Here is an 18,429-nt window from a genome sequence, read left to right as displayed (position 1 = left end):
GGTGCCCTCCTCCTCTTCTTTATCTAGCTTAGTTCTAAGATACAAAGTTAGGTTGTTGATTTGAAAATTTTTAAAAATGTATTTACAGATATAAATTTCCCTCTGAGCACTGCTTTCATTCCATCCCATAAGTTTTGATATTTTTTTATTTGCCTCTAAGTATTTTCTAATTTACCTTGTGATTTTTTTCTTCAATACATTGGTTATTTCAATGGGTGTTGTTTAATTTCTATCTATTTATAATTTTCCCAGATTCCCTTCTCATAGTGATTTCTTTCTATTGTGATCACAGAAAATACTTGGTATGATTTCATTCCTTTTAAGCTTATCAATTCTTGTTTTAAGGCTTAGCCTATGGTCTAACTTGGAGAATGTTTCATGCATACTTGAAAAGAATGTGTATTTTGCTATCATTGGATAGAATGCTCTACAGATGTCTCTTAGGTCTAGGTGATTTATACTATTTTTTAAGTCTTCTATTTCCTTGTTAATCTTTGGCATGGTTGTTTTTACACATTGTTGAAAGTGGAGTATTGAAAAAAAGTGGAGTATTGAAATTTCCAATTATTTTTTTATGAATTGTCTATTTCTCTCTTCAGTTATGTCATTTTTTGCTTTATGTTTTGGAAGTTCTTTGTTAGATGCATATATATTTATAATTGTTTTATCTTCAGGGTGCCTGGGTGACTCAGTTGGTTAAGCGCCCACCTTCTGCTCAGGTCATGATCTCCCAATTTGTGGGTTGGAGCCCTGGAGCGTGGAGCCTGCTTCGGATTCTGTGTCTCCTCCTCTCTGCCCCTCCCACACTCATGCTCTGTCTCTCTCTGTCTCTCAATAATAAATAAACATTAAAAAATTTATAATTGTTTTATCTTCTTAATGGGTTAATTTTTTATCATTATAAAATACCCCTTTTTTGTCTCTTGTAAAAATTTTTCTTTCAAAGTCTATTTTTTCTGATATTAATATTGCCTCATAGCTTTCTTTTGGTTATGGTCTGCACAATATATCTTTTTCAATATATTTACTTTTTTTTTTTTTTTTTTTTTTTTACTGAGAAAGAGAGAGGGAGAGAGAGAGGGCATGAGCAGGGGGAGAAGGGCATAAGGAGAGACGGAGAATCCCAAGCAAGCTCCACACTCAGTGCAGAGTCTGATTTGGGGCTTAATCCCACTACCCTGAGATCATGACCTCAGCCAAAATCAGGAGTTGGATGCTAAACTGATTGAGTCCTCCAGGCATCCCTTAGCTTGTGTTTTTAAATGCAAAACTTTGCCTCTTGTAGATAGCATATACAGTTGGGTCATTTTTTTTGTTTGTTTGTTTTTTAATTTTTTTTCAACGTTTATTTATTTTTGGGACAGAGAGAGACAGAGCATGAACGGGGGAGGGGCAGAGAGAGAGGGAGACACAGAATCGGAAACAGGCTCCAGGCTCTGAGCCATCAGCCCAGAGCCTGACGCGGGGCTCGAACTCCCGGACCGCGAGATCGTGACCTGGCTGAAGTCGGATGCTTAACCGACTGCGCCACCCAGGCGCCCCAAGTCATGTATTTTTAATCTATGTTTCCAGTGTTTGCCTTTTAATTGGAGAGTTTAATACACTCATACTTAATATAATTAGTGGTACTAGGATTTATGTCTACAATTTTGCTGTTAGCATTTCATATTTCTTATGGTTTTTTTGTTTTTCAGTTACTCCATTACTGCTTCCTTTTTTTGTTAAATTGATACTTCTGGTATGCCATTTTAATGACCTTGTTGTTTCTTTTACTATATTTTTGAATTATTTTCTTAGTGGTTGCCCTGGGTGTAAAAATTATCATAATTTATATTTATTAATTTATCCTAATAAATCTTATCTTTCATCTTATTTTCTTATCTTTATCTTAATAAATCTTAATTTATGACAATCTAGTTTGCTCCTACATAGTTTGCTTCTATAAGCTTTGCTCCTAGTTTCATTTTCTTTTCCCTCCTTTGTGCTCTCATTCATCAACACAGATTTATTATTATTGCTTTATGCAGGCATCTTTTAAATCCAAAGAAGAAAAGAGTTATAAATATGCATTTATAGTATCTTTCATATTTTCCTTTGTTGTTACTTTTACCAGTGCTTTTTATTTCTTTATGTGGATTTGAGTTACTGTCTAGTTTCCTTTATTTTAGCCTGACAGACTCCCATTACTATTTTTTGTAGGTAAGATTTTCTAGCAATGGATTCTCAGTTTTTGTTTATCTGGTCTTGATTTCTCCTTCGTTTTTGTTGGATAGTTTAGGTGAGTATGGAATTTTTCTTCCAGAACTTGAGTATGTCAACAAATTCCTTCTGGCCTTCATGGCTTTTGATGAGAAATCAGCTGTTAAACCTTATTGAGGATTCCTTGTGCATGATGAGTCACTTTTCTCTTGCCTCTTTCAAGATTCTCTTTTTGTTTTGTCTTTTGACAGTTTGATTATGATGTGTTTAAGTGTGAATCTCTTTGTGTTCATCCTGTTTGGAATTTGTTGAGCTTCTTGGATATGTAGACTAGTCTTTCAGTCAAAGTGGGTGATTTCAGGCCATTGTTTCTCCAGATATTATTTCTGCCTCCGCCCATGCCCCACCTTTTTTTGTGATTCCTATTACTTGTATATTGTTATTCTTGATGGTGTCCCACAGGTCTCCTAGGCTCTTTTCATTTTCATTCTTTTTTTTTCCCTGCTCCTCACATTGCATAATCCCAGTCAATTTATCTTTAAATTCATTAGTTTTTCTTCCACCTTCTCAGATCTGCTTTTGAACTTTTATTGAAATTTTCATTTCAGTTATTGTACTTTTCAACTCCAGAATTTCTATTTGGTTATATTTTTAAAAGTAATTTCTATCTCTTTCTTGACAATATCTATTTGGTGAGGCATTGTTTTCATACTTTCCATTCATTTTTTTAAGACATAGTTTTCTTTGAACTTATTTTAAACAGCTGATTTAGTGTTTGTCTAGTAAGTTTGATGTCTGGGCTTCCTCAGGGTTACTTTTTTTTTTTTCCTTAGAGAGAGAGAGAGACAAGTATGTGCACATGCAATGGAGGTGGGGCAGAGAAAGAATCCGAAGCAGGTTCCAGGTTCTGAGCTGTCAGCACAGAGCCCGACACATGGCTTGAACCCATGAGCTGTGAGATCATGACCTGATCTGAAGTCAGATGCTCAACCGACTGAGTGCCCCTTTTTGTTTTATGTGTGATCACTCAAGTCTCTGCTTGGTTAACTTAGTGGTCAATGATTGGACAGGGGTTTCATTAAATCACTGGAACCAATGAGTTTCCTAGTTTTTGCTAAGGGGATATATGTTTATATTCTTCTGAGATTATTTTTGAGTCACTTGCTGACATGCAGGACACCATAGGCTACCAACTATTGTGGATCACTGAAGATAAACAAGAGCAACTGCACAGTCTTCAGCAGCTCCCACATTCTCAAATCTGGTGGGGAATCATTGCAGCATAGATGGAGGCAGCTATCTTAGGCTTTCTCCTCTCTGCACAGTTAGTCCCTTGTGGCTACTGTCCTGGTCTCTGGTGGTTGTTCCCCACTGGAGTCTCCCTTTGTTTTATGCAGTATAGTTTCTAATGCCCATTCCTCTGCCCCTCAGTTCAAATTCAGGCAAAAGATTCCCTACTGCTTCCCAGTCCTGAATCCTGCTTCATTACCAGCCCTACCTCAGGCCAAACTTTAATCCTTATTCCCACTCCTACTACCTTCTTCTCCACCCCAGATTAGGGTATCTGGAGTATCCTTTCCTAGGACCCAGTATGAGGGACAATATCTCACCCCAACTGAAATAGAATACCTGTTACAGAAGTAGTTTGAAAATGTGTGAGTTTTAACCTTCTTCAATACAGTCTGGCCTCCCGGTCCTATGTGCCAGTTTCCATTCTTCCTAGAGAATGTCCTGTAAGTAATAATACTTGGAACTAGCTAAAGCACCACCTTTGAAAGAGTCCCATGGGTGTACTGGTGGCTCTTGGCTTGCAAGATCCAAGAGTCTCTGGTATTGATGCAGTCTTGTGGCAACCAATGGACAAATCTCAGCTAAGGAACAATATAAGGCTTTCACAGCCCTCTGTGTTTATGAGCCAAAGCAGCAAGGATCTAAGAAAGATTGGATTGTGACACCCAGGAAGTTTTTATGGGAGGGGCCCAGTAAAGTTCCAGTTATGGAATGACCAAGGGAAGAGTCTGAGGCATAGTTTGAAGAAAGGCCCCAATTGTTACCTATCAAGGAATTCAGAAAGCTACCCCATGAAGGCTTTGGGAGCTGATTCTGCAGAGGAGATAAAGAGTGACTTGAGTCATTCAGAGAAATGGTCAGAAAATGACTTATCAATGTGTTCAAAAGAGAACCTAGATTGGAAACAACTGGAAAATGCCTTAGTTTACTTGGACAGAAAGCTGGGGCAGGTCTATCACAGTGGTTTCATTGTGTGTCTAGGTATGTATTGCTCATGGCTTGCTGCCAATTATACATTGTCCCCTCCTGGGAAGTCTTTAAAGTCACTTGGGAACTGGAAATTTAGTACCCTCAATGAATCAGGAACACTGCCTGAATACCTCTTGGAAGCTTCCCTTCCTTGATCTAGGCATTAGATAAGCACTAGGGAGCCCAAGTTTTATAGTTTTGGGTGTGCTTACCTCACCAGGTCCTTGAATCCATATAACTGTTAAGTTAATAAAGACCCAATTATGGTTTCTTCTCTGATCCACTTTTCTCTCTCAGCCACCCATGTTTTGGGGATAGCTAAGTCAAGGTTGCATAGCAATTTGAAAGAAGCCATTGTGCAGGTCAGAGGACAGGCTGATCACAAAAAATTCAGTTTCTACCTTGGATAGTCCTTTTCCTGCCCCCTCAGCTGAGAGCAAGGAAACCAGAAGGCCCTGAGATGTTGGTCATGGTTCACACAGGACCCCAGTCCAAGAAGAAGAGCAGACAAACTTTTGCCCATCATCATGGACAAATCATGGCACAATGTAACTGTATGGGGAACAAGAGAGGCAGTCCCGAGTCACTTCCAAATGATGGCAGGACATGACCCAAGGGATCCGAGCGGAGTTGTACACCAACAGACTCCAGCCATGGAGGAGCAGTGCCCCAGAGGTAGAGAACAGAGAGGAGTGTCTGGAAGGGATCATCGCTAAAGAGAGCATCTTGTTGGAGTTTCTATTTTAGGGAAAGGATATTGGATACTAATTTAGGGATTCCTTCAAGGGCCAGATAGTCCAGGAAGATAGTGAAGTCCAATAAGATGCCAGCTGCTAAGTCACAATCTGAAGATGTTCTGAGAGTCAATGAGCTGGGAGATGCCCAGAAGCTAAATGTCTGAGTGGTCAAAGAGCTCCTGACCAAGGAATGGCCCCTACCACCAAAAGTACTGGTTGCTCAAAATTCAGGATAGCCAAACCTTAAAGAATATATTGTTGTCATACAAATGAGCAAAGTAAGGTCACAGTACTGTCATTACAAAATTACACACACACACACACACCCCACACTACTTTAAAAGGATTCAGAAGCTTCTCAAAGTGAGAAGACCCAGTAAAGACCCACCTCCCCAGGACCTGGCTGACTAATTTTTCCCCTACTTTCTTTACTACCTTGACTTTTATATAGGTGTCTGTGTCTGTGTGTGTGTGTGTGTGAGTAGAGGATTATACAGGCATTAAAGTACCACAAATACCTCATGCAGCCTCCAAGAAGGGAAAGGTGCAACTGCAAGTAGAGTTGCAGAGCCAGCTTCAGGGATTTCTCATTGAAATGACCCTGGCCTCACATAGCCTGGCTTCTAAGGACTCATAGGCCCATCCCAGAGAGGGCTCAGTGGAGATATGACAGCTTCCCAGGTCTTCTATGAACACACTGAGGCCAGAGGAAGGAAGCAGTCTGGCTGAGAACACCTGGATCCCAAAACTTGAGGCCTGAGGAAAGGGCCAGGATAATAATTTAGCCCCAAGTGAAGAGAAAGACAACCTATGGGACCCAAAACAAGAAAGCAAGGAGTAGCAGATGCAGGATTGGGGATCTCCCACCCGGGGCCAGGAAATTAGCAGACACTCTTGTGAGCAAGAACCCTTGATTTCTCACTGGAAGGAATAGGCTCCTCACCAAAGTACTTTAGGTAAAATGATGAGGAGCTTTTTTTCCCCACTGGTGTTGTCCCAGGAGAAAATCAAGGGCAGAAGTTCCCTCTTAAAGCGTAGTTGGTGTTAGCCTCTGTATGGAGCCCAGGCCCAGGTGAAGGCAGAGATGCCTTCATGGCACTGAGGACACTGAAGCTCAGGAGGGCATGGTTCTTGTGGGCTTGATCTTAGAGAAGGATCTGGGGCTCAGGCATGGAGGAAAGTCAGCACCAGTAGAAAGTCTAGGCCCAGGCATAGCCTACAGATGGGCATTTCTGTGACTATAGGGCTCCTCCTTACCCAGTCCAAGGAAAGTAACAAATGCATCATGCAGGCCCTGAGTATCAGAGTTGTCTCAGCAGGGATAGATATTTCAGAGACAAGGACAGATATCCCCAGAAAGTTGTAAGATTTAAGGATCAGCAACAGGGCTCCTGCCTTTCAGGAAGCCTGCATCCCCAGCCAGGCCCTGTCAGCGTGAGCCAAAGATGCCAAGTACCTCAAGCCACTCTTTCCACTGCCCCAGGCTCTGTCTTTGGGGATGTATCTCTTCTAGTTAGCCAGAAAGTCTTCCCTCCATTGCCTCCCAGGAGGACAATTTTTCTCAAAAGAAAATTCCAGTCTATGTAGAGAAAATTATTCTCATGCTAGCATATCCTTCAAATATCCAACAAAGGATATTTATTCATTCTAAATAGATTTGTTTCTGCTAATAGCTGAGTGGTATCTTCTGTCTCTGTTGTGTTTGGGGTATATGTTTTAGAAATCTCACGAGCCTTGGGGAGCCTGGGTGGCTCAGTTGGTTAAGTGTCCAACTCCAGCTCAGGTCATGATCTCACCATTCATGAGTTCAAGCCCCACATCAGGCTCTGAGCCTGGACTCTGCTTCAGATTCTGTGTCTCCCTCTCTCTCCTCCCCTCCCCTTCTCACATTATCTCTCTCAAAAATAAATAAACATTAAAAAAAATTAGAAATCCCATGAGCCTAGGCTTAGAGGAAGGAGTCAGCTCCACCTTATATTGAAGAACCACCTGGAGTTCTCAGAGGTGACCAGGGCCCTGGAGGGAAGTTGAGTGGCACTTGACACCTGCCCCCATCCCAGGTTCATTGCTCCTGCTCAGATGCCTTATTTTTAAAATACTTTATTTTTTTTTCCATAATACTGTCATTACAAAAAAATACAAAAAAACTACTATAAAAACATTCAGGGGTTTGTCAAAGTGAGAAAACCTAAAGACCCCACCCCAGGACCTGGCTGAAGCAGTCTTCCCCTAGCTCCTTCACTACTTGACCTTTATACAATTGTGGGAGTGGGGTGGGGTCACACAGGCATTAAAGGGCTAGAAATTCCCCACACAGCCTCCATGAAGGGTAAGAAATAAGTAGCTTCACGTATCACAAAAATGGGATTTGGAAGTTTGAGGGTGGCTAGGCCCTGAGTTCAGAGGTGTGGGGAGAAACCTGTGACCCTGAATCTCTTGGTGGGGAATAGCTGTCATCTGACCCCAAAGCCCTTTCCCTTCCTGATGAAGGCTGGGGGATGGACCCTGCCCCCTACCTCTTAGCCTTAATACAGCAGGCCCTCTTCCCCTCCCTCCACCCCTGCACACTCCTGAGAGCAGCAGGGAGATCTGGGTAGTGTGGGGGGCTCTCAGGGAGGCTGCCAAGCCCCCATTCACCTTCCTGGCCCTAATGAAAAGTGTCTCGTGCTCAGTGGCCCGGTTCATGGGTTACGGACCTTCCCTTCTTAACTCTGGAGAGGCACAGATAGCTCTAGGTGAGTGCTTCGTGTGTGTGAATATGTGTGCATTAACTTTAGACACTGTGGACCTAGGGGTGGGGCTGGGGTGGGAAAGCAGTGTCCTTTCTATCTTCTTCCTCTGCCACTGGGAGGAAGCTGGAGAGAAGGGAGAGGAGAGGTATTAGCAAAGCTGAGAGGGGTAAGAGGACATGCTATTTACAGGCATGGACAAGGAATCTCTGTATCTTCAAGTAGCACTCAGGTCACTCTCCAGCCACTGGAGTGGGAACTGGATTCGAAACTAGTGACATGAAAATTGACCCCTGGCCTGGGCTAGCTCTCCCCACCTCCCACCCACTTCCCCAAGGCAGCCCAGCTCTGAAAGGGGTCAGGGACAGGAACATTTTCCTGAAATCCAGTGGCTTTTTTTTTTTTTTTTTTTTGCATTTTAGAAAAAGTTGCCAGTGTCCAGTGGACATCAAGCTGGGTGCACATTGGGTGGGTGAGTGTAGGGGGTATTGCTGTGGTAGACTCTGGGCTGGCTGGGGCAGAGCCTAGGAACAGGGTAGGTGCTGCTTAAGGATCTGTCGTGTCTGTGGTGTTAATCTGTCTGGGAAGCGAACTTTGAACTCGACAATGAGGTCTCCTCGCTGGGTGGGCACCTTGGGGAAAGGAAGGCCCTCCCCACGGAGTCTCTTCACGGTGCCTGGCTTGATGACGTCATTGCAGGGTAATGGGATCACCCGGCCATCAATAGTGGGAATGTTCACAGTGCAGCCACACAGCGCCTGGGGAAAATGAGGTAGAGAGTGAGGAAAATGGGGGGTTGAGTGGGAAGGGAGGAAAAGATTGAAGTGAGGAAAGAATGTCCCCATTATTCTCCCCTGCCCCCAACACACACACACACAACCTGACCCAGGCCCTACCTCCTTGAGGCTGATCAGGGCACTGTAGAGCACATTGGTGCCATCTCGACGGAAGTGTGCGTGGGGCTTGTCTTTGAGCACAAAGACGATGTCAGCAGGGATGTTGTCAGGTGTGGCATCACCTTCTTTGGGGAAGGTGATCTTGGTGCCTTCCTTCCAACCACGCTTGATGACAATGTGCAGGATCTTGTCCTCGGTACGCACAGTTCGCCCATCAGGGTTGAGGCGCCGCCTTGTGATCTTCATGCGCTTGGTGGAGCCGTGGTAGATCTCCTCCAGGGACACCCGCAGCTCATGTACCACAGGTGGGTCCTGCACCTTGCGCCGAGGGTATAGTGGTTCGGGGGCCCGCCTTGGGCCCCTACTCAGCCCATTGAAGCCAAAGCGGCCAAAGGCGCCAAATGGATCCTCATCTTCATCCACATCCATGTCATCTGGGTCAAAGCCACTGAAGGGTCTAGTGGAACGGCTGCTGGCAAAGAAGATATCGAAGGGGTTGGAGCCACCAAAGAAGGAGGCAAAGGTGGCATGGGGGTCCCCGTGAAAGGTGTAGTGAAAGGAGCCACTGGAGCCACCTGATGAACCACCGCCGGTCTTCAGGCCTGGAGGGAGGAGAAGTTAGGGATAGTGTAGCTGGTCCCGGCCCCACTCCAATCTCCACCCCCTGCCCTCTAGCCCCCAATTCATGGGCCTAGAGAAAGAAGCCACCTCTCTTCCACAGAGAGGACTAGCCTAATAGAGTAAGAAAACCTCTGACAAGATTTTTATTCTTAATTATATGTTTAATAATAAAGCACATCATGAGATTCAAGAGGCTGAGTTACAATAGATAGAAAAGCTAAGTAGAAGACTTGGAGAACAGGACTTGTAGTCCTGTAGTCTCTTCCATGTACCCATGACCCAAAGATGTCTCACAAAGCCTCGAGTGGCCGGCTTGGGATCACACTACAGTCATACTTGACTCCCAAATCTTTGTTTATCTCTAAAGACACACAGAGCAAGGGAAAATCAGATAGGATTTGACTACACAGGAAGCCAGTAAGTGACCTGTCCCAAATAAGGTGGGGATACAGTCCAGGAGAAAGCCTGCTTTCATTCTGCTTCTACCCATAGTTCCCTTTTTTTTTTTCTGACTCCTATCCAAATGGGAAATCAAGAGGGACCCAAAAAGCAGGAAAGCTCATTAGTTTGGAGATGAGGAGCTATTTCATTAAAGTTTTTAAGAGCTTTGTTTCCACACTCAGAGCTCACACTATTGTACAACTCCAGGGGTGCCATTCACACACCAGACAGACATAGAACACAATGGGAACAGAGCTTCTTGGACTTAACACCAAGTCCTATACCCCGTACCTAATGTCAAAGCAACCAAAATGCATGAACGAGCAGGCCCACTGCAGGTAATGGCCGTAGCTGCTCTCTCTGGAGCCAGGTCCTGTCTAAGGAGCTCAGATTGTGGGAGACAACCTTCATGGGGAGATGGTAGTGGTGGTGTTAGGGGGTGTGGGGAGGAGTTAGGGAAGCGGTTAACACTGAGAAATTCTCTAGAATATATAGACTCTGGGGTGGGGCCCAGGCTAGGGGAAGGGGCCCTTTTCTTTGAGGCTTTTTATCTAGAATTTCAATTGGCTGTGGAAGTCTAAGCCTAAATTAAATTAGCTTCTTATTTCCTGGGACTGCAAGAACAGATTTGGGTTTCATTAGAAAGGCCAAGTGGCAGGCAGTTCAGAGACTGTGGCAGCTGCCTTTTCATCCCTCCCCTAAGACTCAGGGTCTGTTCTTTTCTTTTCTTGAGGGTCTGATTACCAGGTGAGTTTAAGAAGCCTGGCAGAGCTCAGTGAGAGAGGGATATTGGACTGATAACAACAGGAGGGGGTAATTTCTCTGTAGGGACTCCTGTTGTGTCACCACCACCCCCTTTTTCATGCTGGGAGCAACTTGTCCCTAGCCAGGGTTGTGCACAAAGTCTGTGTGCACAAGTCTTCTGGCTGGCTGTTGGGGAAGGGGCAGGGCAGACAGAAATATAACCCACATTTTCAAGGCCGCTTGTCCTTCCCCAGGCCCTGGGTTTCTCCTTAAGGTTGTGCTGTATTCTTAGGAGACCTCCTGGGATGTAGATTGACATTAGGACCCAGTGTCTGGGTTTAGAGGCTGAACTTTGTCCTTCACTTGGGCTTGGACATGCAGGAGGGATGAAGTTTCTGGGTAGCTCTCCAGCTAACAAAGGTGAGGCCAAGTGGAGAAAAGAGTGCAATTCCTAGACAGGTCACATGGGGGCATGGTATCTGCACTGCTTCCCTCTTCCCAGCCCTACTGTTCCCACCCCTCCATCCCAGAGAGACAAATTTCTTAGCTGAGAGAATACCAAAGATTCTAGCAGATGTCTGTGAATCTGGGAGTTGGCAAGTCTAGTAGGTGAGCAGGGGAGACCTGAAGGAATTAGTGCATGGAGAATAAGAAGAGGGGTTTGGGAGGACTGGGGTGTGCAGAGGATAGGGGCATGGGATACAAAGCAAGGAGGAGAGGAAAAGAACATTCTTTTGAGCACCTATCTACTCTGTAGCAGGTATGCACATATCATCAGACTATCTAATTTTGTGGCTAGAGTGGGGAGAGGGAGGAGGAGAATGTGGAAGAAAGGTAGATGCTGTTGGGCAGGAAGGGCAGTTCCTCTTAGGAAGGAGAGTCCTCAGCTGTGACAATGTCTCTTAATATAGCCTGACAGGTGCCTGTGGCTGGCGGGTGGCAGGCGGCCCTGAGGGGCAGGCCCAGAATTAGCAGCTACATCATGCCTGTGGGATGTACTGGGAGGGGCCACCCTCTCAGAGGCTTTATTTGGGCCTTTCCTGCCACCCTGTGCCTGGCCACCAGCTACGTCAGGGAGGGGGCAAGATGCCAGCAGCAGTTCCCCTTCCATCCTTGGATCCCTGCCACTTCCTCAGGGAGGCAAAGCTCCCTCTCTGTCCTGCTGGCCTGACGTGGCAGGGAAGGAGAGAATCATCTCTCTATATCAGAGCTCCAGTGGTTAATTCCCGGGCTGCTTAAGGGCCAAACTTTTATGCTGATGAATGTAAATGCTCTCGCCTCAGAGAGCCAAGGCACACACGCCTTTTCCCTAACCTTCCCTAGCAGCCAATGAAGCAGCAGGGACTTCAGGCAGGACTAATAAGGCTGGGAGGGAAAAAAGGGAGGGGGAAAGCCTCTGGTTTGGACTTCAGATGTCCCTAGGGCCTGAATTTGAGGAGGGAGAGGGGCAGAGAGAGGCAGGGAGAACTATGTAAGCCAAGTCTGGGGAGTGGTGGTCTCTACTCTCTTCTGGGTGTCAGTGCGGAGAACACTTGCCTCCATCACCCCTCCTCAGCCTCCAGTTCCCTGCTACAAGAACTGGGTCACCCAGCACCCCACACAAGGACAGGGGGCCAGCGTCAGCCTGGAGCACTGCTCTCTTACCTTCCTCCCCATACTGGTCATACAGGCCTCGTTTCTTAGGGTCACTCAGCACGTCGTAGGCCTCTGCAATCTCCTTAAACTTCTCCTCAGCATTGGGTTCTTTGTTCTTGTCTGGGTGGTACTTCAAGGCCATCTTCCGGTAGGCTTTCTTGATCTCATCCTCGTTGGCTCCCGATGGGATCCCAAGAATCTTGTAATAATCCTTTCCCATCACAGCCACTGGACCGGCACTTGTCTCCTTGTTTCTGAAAGAAACCCAGGGCCAGTCCTTGAAGCTCCTATTCCCTTTTGACCCAGCCCTGCTCCTGACGATCCTGCAATCCCTAAGTGACTCACTGTGTGACTTTCAGCAGGTCATGCCTGTTCTGTAGGCCCCTGTCTCCCCATCAGTAAAATGAAAGGTTTGGACTAGATGGTCTCTTTCAGCTCTGACATTCTAGGATTCTGTGATTCTTTCCTCAGCTCCTAGATTTTCCCAGCAGGAAGCTGGGGGCTGTGGCCTATTAGGGGCTCAGCTAAAGCCCAGGTCCTTGGGCTAGACTGAGGACCCCTGAGAGGCCCTGCCGTGTGAGGTGGCACCATGGACTGACAGGCCCACACACAGAAGCTGGCGAAGATCAGTGTACTGGGTGAGGTCACCTGAGCATCGTGGTCTTTTACGCCATGTCTCAGGCATGGTGCCCAGGCTAAGGGCAGCTGGGGCAGTGGCCCAGGACTAGGGACAGTCCTAGGTCTTTAGCCAGTTGTCCTGGCCAGCTAGGCTGAGTCAGGGTGTAGGTGCCTGGAGTCCTCTCTGCTATTGAAGACCCCAGGCCTCCCTGTCCCTGCTTTCCAGACTATGCTAAGCCTCACGTGTGACAGATGAGAGAATGACTCACAGCCTTTGGAAACTGCCGTTTCTAGCTCTCTTATTAGCAGGGAGGATGACACTGTCCTTCCTCCAACAAGGGCAACAGTTCCCTTTACTCATTTCCCAGTGTCTGCACACAAAATGTGTATGAAGACATGTCTGTGCCACCTAAGCACTAGTGTTAGTGAACAAAACCATCCTGGGGGTAGGGCCTTTTTAAACCTTAGTTGTTAGAACACTTAGGCACTAATCACCATTTCCTTAATACCTTCCCTACCAGTCCCTCCTCACCTGCCCTGTGGTTCAGGATCTGACCCAGGGCCAGGTCCACACTCCTCTGATAGTCCCTTGTAAGCCAGACACCAGGGCTTTTTGTTTGTTTGTTTGTTTGTTTGTTTGTTTAGGGAGAAACACAGGGCTCTAATTCTTTCACTCTAATCTCCCTTCACCACTATCTCTGTGGTGGATATGAAGGGAAGGGGACTTTCCTGTAGTTGGGCTATTTGGGGAGATGGCCAGAAGCCATTCTCTAGCCCTTCAGAGGCTTGGCCAACCCCTACCAAGCCCAGAAAACCAGAGTCTTTCTAGCAATGTCCTGGGCTGGCAACCACAGCTGAAGTCTGCTTTTCTGCCTCTCACAGCTTCAGTGAGGTATACAGGGCTTCCTGGCAGGAGTGAGGGCTGTACTTAAGGCCCCAGGAAGGCAGGGACAATGGCCCTAGCTCCTGCCCCCACAGGGCCTGTTGCAGGTGGCTGAGTTGACTCATGGCTCTGGGAGTCACCTCACTGTGACGAAGAGAAGGCTCCATAAAGGCGGGTACTCCCCCTTCTCCCCCTACCAGCATGTCACGCCTGGTGGGGGAATGTGGGGTTGGAAGAGTGAGAGAAGAGCATCTGGGGGTGGGCAGCCATTTTCGGAAGCAACGGTAAAAGCCGTCTGAGAGGGAACTGGGGGTGGTCTTCCATCTCTGCCTCAGCCCATGCCTTCTCTGCCCACCCTAGGACTGGGAAGGAACCCTAGTACACCAAGAGGATGCCCCCAGAAAACCATAGCAGCTTCTAGGCAGAGGGCAAGTGGAGCGGCTTGCCAATGCTCTCACCCTCCTCTTGCTGTCCCTGTATTACCTCTTCATGAGGCCAACTTCCTTCCTGGCACTCACCTGATAACCGTTCTGGACCTATAATTCTCTTGCCTCCACAGACACAGGGCAAGCTCTTTTGGGGACTGCCTTTTTCCTTCTCCTTTCCTCCCTCTTTCCCTCCCTCCCCTTACCCACAAGCCACGTGTTGGAATGACAAAGGAGCCCCATGGCATGGCACTGCCTTTGATGGAGAAGAATGAAGGGGATGTTAATGTTGAGGCAGGAATGAAAAATGAGAAATAGCAAGGAGTGTATAGGGAGGGGAGATGGTTGATACAGAAAATGAAGTATTGGTGGAAGGGGACAAGGGATGACAAATAGAAATGGCTGAGGTGGAAAATGGGTTACCAATGGGTTGAAAGAGAGAGATGAAGAGAGTTGAAATATTGGAAGAGATATTTGTGGAAAATGGATGGATGCCTGAAGGGTTTGGTATAGGAGATGAATGATAAGGGGTACCATTCATTCAAATGTAAGGGTGAGGTAGGAGGGTCTTACATGTAATGCAGATGGGGTGAGGATGATGGTGGGCAATGAAGGGGGATGAGATGTGGAGAATTTGATGTGGTAGGGATATGAGTGCCCTTCTCCAGAGGGACTTACCGGAACTTTACAAACCCATTCAGCGTCCACGCTCGAAGTTTTAAGGGCTCCAGCTGAATTTTAAACATCAAGCTGGCTAAGAAGTCTTCTCCCCAGAAGTGTGGGAAGCTCCGGAAAGCTCCTCGGGCCTGTAGTGGGGGTGCTGCTGGGGATGGGCAGGAGAGCACTGTGCGCTTAAACATGCCCAGCCCAGCCCCTCACCTCTGATCGCTCCACCGGAGCCTGCTTGGAAAGCTGCAGCTCTGGAAGCCACCTCCTCGGGTTCTCAGAGGCACTAGCCCAGCAAGGCCTGTCCGGTGCAGCAGGAGCTAGACCTGATCCCCAGGTGTGGAGAATGAAGGAATAGGGTCCGGCGGCCACCTGCTCACAGGTGCAGCAATGTCTGAATGGCTGTACGGCAGTGTGAAGGTAAGGCTGGCAGTGGAAGCGTGCTCTTGTGAGTGGCAGCGTGTGTACCTGTGCCAGGTGTGGTTGTGAGGGGCTGAGAGGCAGTGAGTTCCTCTCGCCTCTCTCTCCGGGGAGGATCCGACCCCAATCCCCAAGCACCTACTCAATGAAGTCACTGACCCGGAGTCTCCTCCCTCGCAGATAGGCGGGGAGGGGCGGGGCAGAGCAGAGCTCGGCCGGGACAAAAGGCGCGGCGAGGAACCGAGAGGAGCGGAGAGGAAGGGAGGGGAGGGGGCTCGGGCGGGGGAGGGTGGTCGGTGATGTCACCGGCGCTGACAGGCTGGGCTGGCCCAGAAACGCCTCCGCCCACGGAACCCAATCCGACCCGGCCCGACCCTCCCCCCAGCTCAGGCTCTGGCTGCCCGCTGTTAGAGGGTCGCAGACATCGAGCACTTTGCCGACCCCAGTCCCCGCACCACCACGGCAGAAGAAACGATGGGCCTTCAGTGTCCCAGCTCCCCCCAATCTCCCTCACCACCCCCCCCCCGACACCAGGACCACTGGCTTCGCGACGCCCCCGCTCCCGGGACCCCTGAGTCCTGGCTCGGTGCCCTCACCAGTGAGGAGCTGCGGGCGCCACCGCGGTCCGTCAGACAGCCGCTGCCCCCTCCCCTGGCTCCGGCTCCGCCGCCTCCACTCTGGACAGGAGTCGCCTGCCCGCCGGCCGCAGACAGCGGGCCGGGGAACCCGCCCCCACGGCTCCGCCTCCGCGCCTCCCATTGCGCGGTCTGCCCATCACTCAACTCAGCTTCCCTTGTAATTGGACAGCCTTCAGCGAGTGCCTTGGTGATAGCCGCCCATTCTCCGCCCCTGTCACCCGGCCCCACGAGCACACATTCCAGGCAGTGATTGGTGTCGGTCTGATTGGTGCGCTCTGGGATCAGTCAACCACACCTCTTCGCTAGCTCGTCGTGTCATTGGTGAAAGGGACAGAGGGCGGCAACTCCACGCGCCCTTTGATTTTATTGGTTGGTCTGTGGGGCTCAGACCCGAGACTGGGGGCAACTATATTAGTCCAATCTCGGGTTTGAGAAGGTGGGACGTACTGGCCACCGCTCAAATCCCGGGAGAACCTTCTGGAACCTGTGTAATGTCAAAGGCAGCCTTAAAGGAAAACTGCTTACCAGTTGGCGGTGACTCTCGGCATTCTTTCCTTTCTTCATTTAGGAGGGTCGGGGAGCGAATAGTGCACTTTGGAAGGTGTAGTCCCTCCACCAGGGTCAAAAGGTCACCCCTTCTTACCTGTCTTCCATCAGAACTGTAAACTGACCTCGACCAGACCTGATTTAGCTTTACCTTACCTTGACCCGGCACTGACCTGAGGTGACCTAACAAAACAGACGCCAGTAGGCATGCAGAATTTAAGCATGCTTCCCCTCTCTCCTTGGTAACCTGGTAGTTCTTCCCAATTTTAGCGCCTCCACGATTCCCGATTCCCGTTGTGAGTCCCCTTTTCATCCTCTGTATAATCCCCTAATACCACCTCCCTTATGAGCAGCCCCTCCCCAGCAACTCTCACAATCTTCAGTAACATTCTCTCTATAATCTTTCATCTCACTTCCCTCTTGAGTTCCCAAATTGTAGCCCACCCTTTCTTTCCCCTCTTCTTGGCTGGGTATATCTCCTGTTTCCCCCCATGATCTTCTGTTTTATCGTAGCCTTAATCTGTTATGACTCCCATGATCTCCCCAATCCTGGCTCCCCCCTTAACCCTTCATCTCAGCTCCACATGATTTCCTTAACACACTCAGAATCTCCCACCTCAATACCAACCCCCTCCTTCCACCCATTAAATCTCAGCCCTAGTGTCCCCGCTGTTCAGAGCAGGCAGGGCTGCGGAGGCGGTAGCCAGCGGAAGCCGACGCTTGAGCAGACACGGTGCCTAGCGCCCACGTCACTGTCTCCCAGGCCCATCTGTGCTACAGGGAGCGGGGGTGGGGAGGGGGTAATCCGGGGGTGAAGAGGGGAAAGGAGTTCTTGGGGGGTTTGAGGACAAAAGAAGGGCCAGGGCAGAAGCTCTCACCTCTCTTTCTTTGCCATTTCCCAGAAACAGTTCGGATACCCATGAGTTCACACAATCTGGATAGAGCTGGAAACTGAGGCTTGGAGAACACCAGTACCAGAGCAGAGCAGGAGAGAGATCTAAGGGGTCCTGAGGTCAGGTCTGCATAGTCTCCATTATCTGCTTTCCTTCTAGTACTCACCATGGCGGTCCCAGGTGTAAAGGGGTGTGAGCTGTGAAGTAAAGAAAGGAAGTGGGGTAAGAGGAGGATGGAGAAGAGGTGACACGAGGGGAATGAGAGAAGGGAGGGAAGATGGGGTGAGGGGGATGGGAAGAGGAGGGGAAGAGAGATAGGGTGGGAGGTAAGGAAGGGGGATGAGAAGGGAAGGAGTAGTGGGGAACAAAGACTAGAAGGGAGGGGAGATGGGATGATGAGGGAATGGAACAGTGTGACAAGGAGGTGGGCATGGTACGGTGAGGGGGCCCAGGACTGGTGCTGGCTCCTTAGATCCGGGGGCTCTCACTCCCCCACCTCCAGACTCATGGGGGCCTGGGCTGTGGGTGGCTCTACTTCTTATTCCAGTTCTATTTTGCCTCCTCCAGCCTTGCCTGTGCCAACACGGAGGCAGAGTTTAGTCACTGGGCCTTACCTGGTCCCTGCTGACGCTATGTTGTGGGCTTAGACCTTGGGGCGGGGTGGGGGGGGGTTGTAGCACCTATGCCTTCAGGTGCTGATGACATGGACCCCATTGTTTGCTGGGTTCTCTATGGCCACCCTGTGTCCTGTTGCCCTAAGTATCAGGTGTGTGTTAGGAAGCCGGGTGTACAGTGTGCCATAGGTGTAAGAATGTAGGCTATGTTGACCTTGTGAGTTGACTTGCCACATCTGTGCCTCATTTCCTTCTTTGTATAATGGGTGTAGAAAACGGGTATAGTACCTCACTGAGTTGTTGTGAAGGTTAATTAAGGTAACATATGCATCTAGTTCTGCACTTGGTATGTAGTTAATGCCCAGCAAAGTTAACTGTTACTCTCTATATTCACAGATGTCTGGATGTGTGAGTGCATCTGTTTGATGTTTGAGTCTGATTGGGAGTTATTGTTGTATCTGTAAT

General features: G+C 48.4%; 1 protein-coding gene across 1 annotated transcript; it reads right to left on the bottom strand.

Annotated features, from left to right (window-relative positions):
• Positions 1–7,320: 7,320 nt before the first annotated feature.
• Positions 7,321–15,943, bottom strand: DNAJB5 (DnaJ heat shock protein family (Hsp40) member B5). The gene is made up of 4 exons (XM_047098677.1): positions 15,870–15,943; positions 12,271–12,515; positions 8,821–9,422; positions 7,321–8,682 (listed from the first exon to the last, which is right to left on the bottom strand). Exons 2-4 carry the CDS (start codon positions 12,479–12,481, stop codon positions 8,449–8,451), a joined length of 1,047 nt encoding a protein of 348 aa, XP_046954633.1. The 5' UTR covers positions 12,482–12,515; positions 15,870–15,943; the 3' UTR covers positions 7,321–8,448.
• Positions 15,944–18,429: the final 2,486 nt, after the last annotated feature.

The sequence above is a fragment of the Lynx rufus genome, unplaced genomic scaffold (genome assembly GCF_022079265.1).
Source record: "Lynx rufus isolate CCGP_SWC_20201006 ecotype Redwood Valley unplaced genomic scaffold, mLynRuf1.p SCAF_10, whole genome shotgun sequence".
NCBI classification, from domain to species: domain Eukaryota; kingdom Metazoa; phylum Chordata; class Mammalia; order Carnivora; family Felidae; genus Lynx; species Lynx rufus.
This window is presented reverse-complemented; position numbering and strand designations above follow the sequence as displayed.

Coding starts and splice junctions, on each gene's coding strand:
- DNAJB5 (XM_047098677.1), bottom strand. CDS start 12,481: ATGGGAAAGGATTATTACAAGATTCTTGGGATCCCATCGGGAGCCAAC. Junction 9,423..12,270: donor TGACCAGTATGGGGAGGAAG/GTAAGAGAGCAG, acceptor TCCTCCCTCCAG/GCCTGAAGACCGGCGGTGGT. Junction 8,683..8,820: donor CCCTGATCAGCCTCAAGGAG/GTAGGGCCTGGG, acceptor CATTTTCCCCAG/GCGCTGTGTGGCTGCACTGT.